Raw genomic sequence first — 12,445 nt, forward strand, 5'->3', positions numbered from 1 at the left:
TGGAAATGATGATTCATCCACCCACACCAGTTAGTTATGGAGTTCTACAGGGTTTTGTGTTAGGGCCAATACAATTCACTATTTATGTATAAAGTCAAATGAAACCAAGCAGTCAAACTCCAGGTACAGTGGGTATGGAAAGTATTCAGACCCCTTGAAATTTTTCACTCTGTCATTGCAGCCATTTGCCAAAATGAAAAAGTTCATTTTATTTCTCATTAATGTACACTCAGCACCCCATCTTGACAGAAAAAAAAACAGAAATGTAGAAATGTTTGCAAATATATTAAAAAAGAAAAACTGAAATACCACATGGTCAGAAGTATTCAGACCCTTTACAGCGACATTCATATTTAACTCACATGCTGTCCATTTCTTCTGATCCTCCTCCAGATGGTTCTGCTTCTTTATTGGAGTCCAGCTGTGTTTAATAAAACTGATTGGACTTGATTAGGAAAGGCACACACCTGTCTATATAAGACCTTACAGCTCACAGTGCATGTCAGAGCAAATGAGAATCATGAGGTGGAAGGAACTGCTCAAGGAGCTCAGAGACAGAATTGTGGCAAGGCACAGATATGGACAAGGTTACAAAAGAATTTCTGCAGCACTCAAGGTTCCTCAGAGCACAGTGGCCTCCACAATCCTCAAATGGAAGAAGTTTGGGACGACCACAACTCTTCCTAGACCTGGCCGTCCAGCCAAACTGAGCAATGGTGGGAGAAGAGCCTTGGTGAGAGAGGTAAAGAAGAACCCAAAGATCACTGTGGCTGAGCTCCAGAGATGCAGTCGGGAGATAGGAGGAAGTTCCACAAAGTCAACTATCACTGCAGCCCTCCACCAGTCGGGGCTTTATGGCAGAGTGGCCCGACGGAAGCCTCTCCTCAGTGAAAGACACATGAAAGCCCGCATAGAGTTTGAAAAAACACATGAAGGACTCCCAGACTATGAGAAATAAGATTCTCTGGTCTGATGAGACCAAGATTGAATTTTTTGGTGTTAATTCTAAGCGGTATGTGTGGAGAAAAGCAGGTACTGCTCATCACCTGCCCAATACAATCCCTACAGTGAAACATGGTGGTGGGAGCATCATGTTGTGGGGGTGTTTTTCAGCTGCAGGGACAGGACGACTGGTTGCAATTGAAGGAAGGATGAATGCGGCCAAGTACAGAGATATCCTGGAGGAAAACCTCTTCCAGAGTGCTCAGGACCTCAGACTGGGCCGAAGGTTCACCTTTCAACAGGACAATGACCCTAAGCACACAGCTAAAATAACAAAGGAGTGGCTTCAGAACAACTCTGTGACCGCTCTTGACTGGCCCAGCCAGAGCCCTGACCTAAACCCAATTCAGCATCTCTGGAGAGACCTCAAAATGTCTGTCCACCAACATTCACCATCCAACCTGACAGAACTGGAGAGGATCTGCAAGGAAGAATGGCAGAGGATCCCCAAATCCAGGTGTGAAAAACTTGTTGCGTCATTCCCAAGAAGACTCATGGCTGTACTAGCTGAAAAGGGTGTTTCTACTCAATACTGAGCACAGGGTCTGAATACTTCTGACCATGTGATATTTCAGCTTTTCTTTTTTAATAAATTTGCAAAAATTTCTACATTTCTGTTTTTTTCTGTCAAGATGGGGTGCTGAGTGTACATTAATGAGAAATAAAATGAACTTTTTTTGATTTTGGCAAATGGCTGCAATGACACAGAGAGTGAAAAATTTCAAGGAGTCTGAATACTTTCCGTACCCACTGTATGTCTTAAAGACGTAAAAGTCTGGATGACAAAACTGAAGTTAACGTATTTGGCCCTAAGCACCTCACAAACACACCGTCAGACCAGATACTTACTCTAGATGGCATTGCCTTGGTTTCTACTACTGTCAGAAACCAGGAGTTATTATCAACCAGGATATGGCCTTCAAACCTCACAAAGCATGTCTGTAGGATGGTGTTTTTTCACTTTATATCATCAAAATCAGGAACATCCTGCCTCAGAGTGATGCTGAGAAACTAGTCCATGTACATCAGGTCCTCGGTTTACAATTTACAATTTCGTGGTTACGTTGCCATCTCCCAAATATTTATTAAGAAAGTCTTGTTCCATCATTCTGTCTGCAATGTTAAAACAAACTTTGCACTTGAACTAGTTGGCAAGTGGAGCGGACAAAACAAAAACGTCGTCATGCTGTGTGACCAAGACCGATTTGTTTACATTCTCCGGTTGTACACCACATTGGATTGTGCTACATTCACCTTCTTTCGTTTGTGATATTTTTTAGGAAACTTTTTTTCCCTTCATTATGACACCCAAGTGTAAGTCACACTCTTCTGATGGCAACAGAAAAAAAAAAGGAAAGCCATCCCCATGGAAGTGAAATTGGATAGAATAAAAAGTTACTTATGTATGCAAGTTCTGACTTATGGTGAAAATTGTGTTACGTCGGACCATAGGAACTGAATTCCAATTTAAGTCGAGGAGCCCCTGTATTTGTAACTTCTAAGCTGGACAATTGTAATTCCAAATTATCGGGATGTCCCGATAATTCTCTTGAAAACCTCCAGCTAATAGAAAACAATGCACCAGAGCTCTGACAGGAACCAGTAATTGAGATCATACGTCTCCTGTATCAGCTTCTCTTCCCTGGCCACCTGTAAAATCCAGGATAGAATTTAAAATCCTGCTTCTCATGTAAAGCCCTGGAGCAACCCTGTTTGTCCATGATGCTGCAGTCGATGCAAGTTCTCGGTCAGATCCAAAATAAATAAATAAATAAAACAATGGAGGACGCATTTCAGAAAGTTGAAAGGACAAAATTAGGGAAAAAAAGGGGGGGGGGGGGGGGGCAGCTGGACGCAAATGACTAAAGTAGCTGAGACAACATATACTCTGAGTGGCTTTAGAGAAACATGCATATTAAAAACACTAAATTTACAAATATATGAACAATGCAAGCTGCTCCAGATTTCCATTCAATGACACGAGCAGCGACCCGGAAGTTAACACCATGTAAGGCACTGTTAAGTTGGACTTCATCAATTCATTCAGCATTTAGGGACTGAGCATTGCTTAAAAAATTGAAATTCCTTTTGTAAATATACAGGACAGAAGCATTATTTTGTGGAAAGGTGCAGGAACTCGGCAGTCCAGGTCTCATTGCCAGCTGTGGTGTGACAACAGTCAACAGAAAGATGTGTGTCAGTGAGACTGTCAGTAAAAGCCTCCCCCATCCCTGTGGACCACTGAATAGACCTCAATAAACAGAATACCACAAAATCCAGGTGGACAAGCTTACAGTATTTATGAGGTATTCTGTACAATATGGAAAAGTGATTTTCATATGGTCTCCTTGACTCTTTTGGGAGCTGCTGGAATATTAGTGTGCATGTTGGTGTGTCAGCCCTGTTTGAAGACAATGACCTCAGAGGCAGCACTAAGTCTTGGTGTGTGGTGGTGAAGGTGTGCTGCATGGTACACTGGACAGAGGATCCCACAAGTTTTTCCTTTTTCCCCTTTAAGTGGGTAGAGGGACATTTTCCAAATGAGATATTTTCCTATCTGACATGGTGTAACTGTATTTATAGGATCAATTTGAAAATGAGAGAGGAGAGGAAGAAACAAACGAAAGAAATAAAACACAGCACAATTGCTGCTTTCAAAGGCTGGTGGCAGGACGGCACATCTGACCGTTAAATTGCAAGGCTGGGGTTTAGACAGAACCTCAAGAGTGCCTGCAGGTGGGTAACAACACAAATGATGTTATCCCCATTTCTGTCTGATATGGGCTATAAATAACAGAGCAGAGTGACAGGTGATATCTTCCCATCTACAGCATCAGATTAGGAAATACACCAGAAGGTGAACAAGTCACTGAATAATCAAGCACTTCTAAAAAGGTGCATCTCAAATGCTTTTTCCTTATGAAAATAGAAATCCAATGCCCCTCTCAAGAAGTTCGTTGATGTTTTGATGCACCTGGTCCAATGATGTACTGTACCTGAGAAGTTTGTTTAAAGACTAATGTGGATTAAGAAATAGTACATTTTAGTCTCATAATTCAGCAAAATCTTTCTCTATTGTACAGCCTTCTCTTAGTATCTGTATCATCATAAAAATGTGTGTGATGACTGAAAATAAATGATGAATTATAAAATCTAATGAAGTTATCTAATTTCCAGATTTTCACTTTTGAGACTGACGTGTTTGTTATGTTACATCCTAATACATCTGTTTCAATGGACAATGATGTCCAATGTTCCCTCATGGTTTGCTTTTACATTTTGCTTAGAACGCTACTTTCCAGGAGACTCGGTGTAAACTGACAACACAACAGACTAAGTGATTCTGTATTCCAAGTTGCTAGTGTAGTTTTACAACAATACAAAGTTTAAGAACTTTCTTTCATGTGTCTCAACAATAAATTGATTCAAACACATTAAATAAAGCCAAAAAGTGATTTAGTTAATCACTCAAGCAATTTCTATTTAATAACGTTGTAAAAATGCAGGATGAGTCTTTGCTGACCTCTGCTGGTGCAACACAGCATCACATCACTTCACTGCTCTCAGGTGTTACTGAAGTTGTTTCATTCACTTCCATTCCAAATATTAATAAAAAACTGTCGTCACTAATGAAATAATGCAGAGATAGTGCTATAAATACGAGCTGCCATATTTCTGACCTAAACTGTTTCACTATAAGACATTCAATAACACAACAAGAGAGTGTAAATCTCACTCTCACATTGAAGCTGACTCAGGTGTAACACATCAACACAGTACTAAGTACTTACTGGGATGTTTTACAAATGCCCCTCAGAACAAAGCTAACCCTCCCAGGACAGGCACTGATAAACTGTCTGAACCCTCTGACCAGGAGTCACCACTTAACTCCAAAAAATACCACAAGATACCTGCTACTATACCTTAAAGAGCAGCCAAGATAAGAATCAGGGTTCCCCCATATGCACTCACCATGTGACCTAGCTGACACGCACGCATGACTGCACGCATGACTGCATGACACGGTTTCACTGCCTGAAGAAAATGATGCGATATGACTGAAAGCTGCAAATCAAGCAAGTAGAGCTGGGAGCACGGATTATTTAGTTTGCATGGATCATTATCCAGGTCAAGATTATATTTCAGTTTGAGCTGAGCTAAACACAGAATTGAATGTATTTCAATTAGAAATCAAATAAATTACAATGAGTATATTCAACTGGCAAAATATAAGACAGTTTAAGGACTACTTTGTTGCTTTCTAATGGTTTTTTTACTGGCTAGGGAGGTTTGACCTTAGTACAGAGAGACCATAGACTGTATAAGAATGACGGCCATAGTAACCCACTGTGAAAAATGAAGCCAACCCAGAAGTTTTAAAAATCTGCGGTACCACTCCGTCTGACGGGCTGCCTCCAAAAAGCTCCGTAGACCCCAGTTCTACTCAGCAAAACACCAAACCATGAAAGGCTGCTTTTCTACAGCTCTGGATTTATTTATTTTTGTTGTACTTTGTTTTATGGTCACACCCAGAGATCAGCTGCCCAACCTGAAAATAATTCAATATTGAAATTTATATAAAAGCTTTGGTGGCATGAGGGGGCGGAGCTACTTGATGGACAGTCTGGTCTGGAATGATCGACAGATCATGTGGAGGAGGCAGCCATGACACACCAGGAACTAGAGCTTCATCTTCGTTTGATTGAATTTTGATATAATGACTGTTAGTATGACACTCTGTCTGATGTTTTGAAGAAGGAGGATTACCTCCATATTCTGAAACAAGTCTGTGCTGGAAAACCAAAAAATTAAGTTCAAATGTACCAATTTTTACCTCTCCACAGGTGCTTGATGGAGGCCTGCAAGTGGGTAGCTCCTGGTTGTATCTTTGACCACACTTCTTGACAGATTATGCTACATTTGACTACATTTGTTGGCTTTCTGACACAGATTTATCTTTATTTATTAATCTGTTGTCTATGAGAAAGCAAAGGATGAAGGTATCAGCTTACCTGTGAGCTTGTTGTGGCTGAGGACCAGCTGAGTGATGTTAGACAGAGTGACTGAAACAAAATGGAAAACCAAGTCAATAAAGCACTGCAGATAAACAGCTTAGCTTCTTCACTTATACATCTTACTGCTATATTATCTGAATTTGACCAAACCTGTGGGTGTCACTAAAGCAATTTCTTTAAAGAATCACACCTGAAAAACAGCTTATCTTACCTGGAATCCAACCTTCCGTCACGTTCATCTGCCCTCATTACATTTTCTACAGCAGGCAGTAAAAAATGTAAGAAGAGCAGATGACAGTATGCCAGGTCAAGGATATAATCCATTTTTAGTGGAACTGTCATTTGAACAAGACGGGTGTGTGTGCATAACTCCACACTAAGTCTTCATTTACAGAATTAAATTAAATGCATTTCTGGATTATTCCTTGATGAGCTACTTGTCTCGGTGAACTGTGACACAGCTACCTTACTAGAAAAGGCAACTGAATGTAACCAAACAGGAAATAAAATGGTGCATTCAATTTTTGATCCTTCAGTGTCGTTTTTAAATTTTGTAAAATATTTTACAGATAAAATATACATGATTTGAATAAATGTCTTGAATCTTGAATCTCGTGTGTTTTTCAGCTTTCAGTAAAATCCATAACATGCAGTAAAAAAAGACACATGATGCACCAAAAACCATCAGAACCAAATAGTATAAAAACAACTACAAGCAAACCAAGGAACAGATGCAGCAGACTAACTGTCGTATCTAAAATTTTACATACCAGTTTGAAAAAACCGGTATGTACCAATTTTTTCCCATAGAGAAAAAAAAAAAAAAAAAAGAGTATGACCTTTGGAGGTCATTTCTGCAACTTGTCATTACCGTTTAAGTGCAATATATTTTATAATAACCTTGTATTTAACAATAATAATAAAAAATATGTAGAGATAAACTGACCAGCCACAACATTAAAATCTCTAACAGATGAGGAGTATAGCATTGATCGCATTAATAGAATGCAACGTTCTACTGGGCAACAAGATTCCAAGATGGCAGCAGCCTCCTAAAGTAGGACAATGCGTTCTGCCACACCGCAAAGAAAAACACTGCTCAGTAACAGCTCAAAGGTTGAGACAAAGAGCCCAAGGTGTTGACCTGGCCTTCTAATTCCCTTGGTTTCAAACCAGTTCAGCACCAAAACATACCTGATTAATTCACTCTAGAACATCTGTAAAGAAACTCAATTAAACGTGCAGTCTGACTGTACATTTAATGGGGTTTGTCTGTTTGTTGTGTATAAAATTCAATCCGGAACTGGAGGACATTTGATCTTCAAAGTTTTTGAAAAATAAACCTTCTCTTTTACAATTTTCTGCTCTGCATTCATCAATGATAGATAATAAAGTATCAAAGGCTTGATTGGCTCAGCTTACACATCAATGGTACCATTTATATTCCATGTTTTCTGTGTTGTTGCTAACCCTACTCTAATCCATGCTAATGTGATCTTTTTCTCAGCAGTAGAAGCTAGATATTTAGCTAGCTGTTACTGCTGACCACTGATGGAAAACAGTCCAAAGAATGAGTCTGATCCTGATGATATGAGGTAGAGAGAGACGTTCAATCAAGGCTGACAATGTGAGGAAAAGATGGAAAATAGAAGAGAGGACATAGCTTTGCTCTATCCATTCTTTAGGAACACTGTTGGATGATGTTGACTACTAAAACAAGACACAAAATGACAATGACAAGACACAAAATGACAGAGACACAAAACGACCAAAACAAGACAAAGTGCAAAAACAAGGCACAAAATGACAAAATTGAGATACAAAATGACAAAAATGGGACAAAAAAGTCATCAACAAGTTACGCTAACATGTTGTGGGACACATGTTCCATGCATAATAACTATTAATTAAAATATTATGCTGATTTTAAAAATTCCCACAATTCTAAGACATATCAATTAAAAAAAATTCCAAAAAAGGAGATCAAAATTAGATTCATGCCATTTTAGAGGGAACTCCAGACTTGTTTGGTATTTAATAAATGTTTTCAAACATTCTTTTCTCCTCGTTTTTTCTTTTTTTAAAGATTTGGGTTCAGGACAAATACACAACTGCATGTTTTAGTACTTTGTACATGGATTATTTGAATTTGACGTAAATTGTCGTCCTATTCTGGAATGAGCCGTTTAGACATTACACTACAGACATTTGCATTTTTCAGCATAATTGGCATTTAGTTGCAGTGATCCAAAATGATGTTGACTTTCATGTATTTCTGTTACTGTACTACGGAAGCCTGTTTGAGGTAAAGCGACTGTGATGTAGAGGACTTCCTCTACGTGGTTTGTGTCTGCTGTACGTCACATAAAACAACTCAGGAGCAGTGGCACCCATCACAGATTAACACAGTCTGGAGGTGAAATGGATTCATGAGGTCTTACATAGTCCCGGGATGTCCAACATGTTAGAAATCCCCCTGTCGCACATCTCCACCTCTGGAAGGTTCTTATCCCGGCTCTCCTCCACTATTTTCTTCAAAGACTTGGACATTTTTCTGAAACACACCGATCCAAAAAGTGCTTAGAAAAGTCGTCGTTCCGACACCATAACATTTGATTCAAACCACAAGTTCACGTCACCACAACTCTGCTGTTTAACTGCAAGAGGAACTGAGCTGAGCGGAACTCCTGAAGAACTTACCGTCTGTAAAGAGTCGAAGAACACAAAACTTGGCTTGCTTTATAATCCTCACACACTTTTCCTTCACACACCCTACCGGAAGTTTATGTGAGAGGGATTCCTTCCATAATAGGGTATTTCGATTCCTAGATGTTTTCAGCCACGCCTTGTGTCCAGTTCCTCTTCTTCTTCTACCACCACCACTACTACTGCTGCTTCTTGATTCATTGACAAACCAGTTTAAGGTGCAACACCGCCACCTACTGGACCGGAGTTTAGGACAACAAAAACAAATTACTAAATTCTCTCTTCCTTGCATTTTCATTATAAGAAAAAAAGTAATGTTTATTATGATCAGGTCTTTGCAAATTCCATAATTGCCATACAAATGATTGCTCAATGACCATCCAAATTCAATAACAACCACCTTCGAATTAGCTAAACAATGACAAAATGAGCTTATTCATAAATAGTTTTGATTGTGTTCTTTTTATTGAGATAATCATGACAGATATTTCTTTTTTTGAAATATATTAAATTTCATATAGAGAATGACAATTTGTATCTGTGTCCTAGAAATCGATTTTAACTAAGTTCTCCATTACAAAAACACCTTTCCAGATCACATGACCTGCTCCACATGATGTCATTTCCTTCTGAAGAAAAGACTGGCCAGACTCCAAGGCTTTCTGACTTATTTAATATAAAGTAGTGGCTTTATCACATGTCAACAGGTTTACTACAATATCTTTATAAATAATTTTCAATTTCAATTTTACTCATGTTGTTTTTAGGCCTGAAAACAATAAAAATGTCATGTGTGATACAAAAAGTCTGCCGCTTATATATTGACCCAACTTTTCTTTATTTTTACTCCGCCATGGAGGCCGAGCGTCGGCAGAGTTATTTGATAATCAGCCTTGGTTTGTCTGTTTGCAACATGACTTAAAAAATGTATTTGGATGAAAGTCAGAAATGACATAAGAACCGAGTGATGAGATTTTGGCAGTGATGCAGCTTATAGTCTGGATCCATGGATTTGTTAAAGATTTCTGTATCATTGTGAGATAGCAGCACAGCGTCACTGTAACATGACAACAACTGAACACTACATCAGCTACTACAAATCCACTGCTGAGGACTTATCAGGACTTATTCATCAGAAATGACAAAAGGAACAACTGATTAAATTGTGGGGGTGATTCTGAGTCCCATCAAGTCCCATGATTTGGTGTCCGTACATAACATACACATGCATAACACACGCCTGTGCTCAGCACCAGGTCATTTTGTTAGTGGGTACATCTATATTAAATGGACACATTCTATGTTGCTGTGATTTCTGCCACTATTTTTCCAAGATTTCAACTGTCAGAAATGATAAAACAACTAGGCAGCCTTTACGGAGTACTGCACTCTCTGAGTGCTTTTCTTGTGTAGAGACTTTATACATTTACAATACAGTGGGGAAACTAAACCTTTTCTTTAATAGTTCAAACTTTAGTTTATGTGGTGTGGTGAGTAGGATTACTACACAGATGTGGAAATGTCTGTTGGCCACTATGACTGAACAGCAGACTGAAATGGAATTGCAACATTGAGGCTGTTGACAGAGCAGACAACATAATATATTAATGTAGATAGATAGATAGATAGATAGATAGATAGATAGATAGATAGATAGATAGATAGATAGATAGATAGATAGATAGATAGATAGATAGATAGATAGATAGATACAGTGCCTTGTGAAAGTATTCGGCCCCCTTGAACTTTTCAACCTTTCGCCACATTTCAGGCTTCAAACATAAAGATATAACATTTTAACTTTTTGTCAAGAATCAACAACAATTGGGACACAATTGTGAAGTGGAACGAAATTTATTGGATATTTTATACTTTTTTAACAAATAAAAAACTGAAAAGTGGGGTGTGCAATATTATTCGGCCCCTTTACTTTCAGTGCAGCAAACTCACTCCAGAAGTTCAGTGAGGATCTCTGAATGATCCAATGTTGTCCTAAATGACTGATGATGATAAATAGAATCCACCTGTGTGTAATCAAGTCTCCGTATAAATGCACCTGCTCTGTGATAGTCTCAGGGTTCTGTTTAAAGTGCAGAGAGCATCATGAAGACCAAGGAACACACCAGGCAGGTCCCAGATACTGTTGTGGAGAAGTTTAAAGCCGGATTTGGATACAAAAAGATTTCCCAAGCTTTAACATCTCAAGGAGCACTGTGCAAGCAATCATATTGAAATGGAAGGAGTATCAGACCACTGCAAATCTACCAAGACCCGGCCGTCCCTCTAAACTTTCACCTCCAACAAGGAGAAGACTGATCAGAGATGCAGCCAAGAGGCCCATGATCACTCTGGATGAACTGCAGAGATCTACAGCTGAGGTGGGAGAGTCTGTCCATAGGACAACAATCAGTCGTACACTGCACAAATTTGGCCTTTATGGAAGAGTGGCAAGAAGAAAGCCATTTCTCAAAGATATCCATAAAAAGCCTCGTTTGAAGTTTGCCACAAACCACCTGGGAGACACACCAAACATGTGGAAGAAGGTGCTCTGGTCAGATGAAACCAAAATCCAACTTTTTGGCCACAATGCAAAAACGATATGTTTGGCGTAAAAGCAACACAGCTCATCACCCTGAACACATCATCCCCACTGTCAAACATGGTGGTGGCAGCCTCATGGTTTGGGCCTGCTTTTCTTCAGCAGGGACAGGGAAGATGGTTCAAATTGATGGGAAGATGAATGGAGCTAAATACAGGACCATTCTGGAAGAAAACCTGTTGGAGTCTGCAAAAGACCTGAGACTGGGACGGAGATTTATCTTCCAACAGGACAATGATCCAAAACATAAAGCCAAATCTACAATGGAATGGTTCACAAATAAACGTATCCAGGTGTTAGAATGGCCAAGTCAAAGTCCAGACCTGAATCCAATCGAGAATCTGTGGGCAGAGCTGAAGACTGCTTTTCACAAACGCTCTCCATCCAACCTCACTGAGCTCGAGCTGTTTTGCAGGAAGAATGGGCAAGAATTTCAGTCTCCCCATGTGCAACTGATAGACATACCCCAAGTGACTTGCAGCGGAAATTGCAGCAAAAGGTGGCGCTACAAAGTATTAATGCAAGGGGGCCGAATAATATTGCACGCCCCACTTTTCAGGTTTTTATTTGTTTAAAATATCCAATAAATTTCATTCCACTTCACAATTGTGTCCCAATTGTTGTTGATTCTTGACAAAAAATTAAAATTTTATGTCTTTATGTTTGAAGCCTGAAATGTGGCGAAAGGTTGAAAAGTTCAAGGGGGCCGAATACTTTCACAAGACACTGTAGATAGAGCAAAGAGGTGACAGAGCAAAGGGTCATGCTGTGTTGTTTAATGTACTTTTGTAAAGACTATATAATGAATAAGAATGTTATTAAAGTTCAGTTGTGTAGAACCAGATCTACAGATAGTTCACAAATCTTGATCTTACATAAAGGAAGTTAAAGCCCAAGAGTGACTTTGTAAATAAACAAACCCAGCACTTTAATCTGCAGAACCAACTGACCTGGGTGCACATGTGAGAGTCCAGCTGTTTGTCAGGAGTCTTGCAGCTACATTCAGACATTCACAGTCTCTGTGGTCTGGAATGTAGAAATAGAGACCTCTAGTGTTTCATTCGTGTTATCACACCTACACCACTCATGTATGTTCCTATTGCTGTTTGCTTCTATGCTGAAC

General features: G+C 39.3%; 1 protein-coding gene across 1 annotated transcript in view; it reads right to left on the reverse strand.

Annotated features, from left to right (window-relative positions):
- Window positions 1–8,911, reverse strand: part of rsu1 (Ras suppressor protein 1) — a 62,524-nt gene extending 53,613 nt beyond the window's left edge. Inside the window, exons 1-3 of the mRNA XM_022204828.2 lie at window positions 8,718–8,911; window positions 8,459–8,571; window positions 6,015–6,065 (exon numbers count right to left, since the gene is read on the reverse strand). Of these exons, the coding sequence (XP_022060520.1) occupies window positions 6,015–6,065; window positions 8,459–8,567 (160 nt within the window). The 5' untranslated portion in view covers window positions 8,568–8,571; window positions 8,718–8,911. The remainder of the gene's footprint in view (window positions 1–6,014; window positions 6,066–8,458; window positions 8,572–8,717) is intronic.
- Between the last annotated feature and the right edge of the window lie 3,534 nt (window positions 8,912–12,445).

This window comes from Acanthochromis polyacanthus, chromosome 20, assembly GCF_021347895.1.
Source record: "Acanthochromis polyacanthus isolate Apoly-LR-REF ecotype Palm Island chromosome 20, KAUST_Apoly_ChrSc, whole genome shotgun sequence".
NCBI lineage: Eukaryota > Metazoa > Chordata > Actinopteri > Pomacentridae > Acanthochromis > Acanthochromis polyacanthus.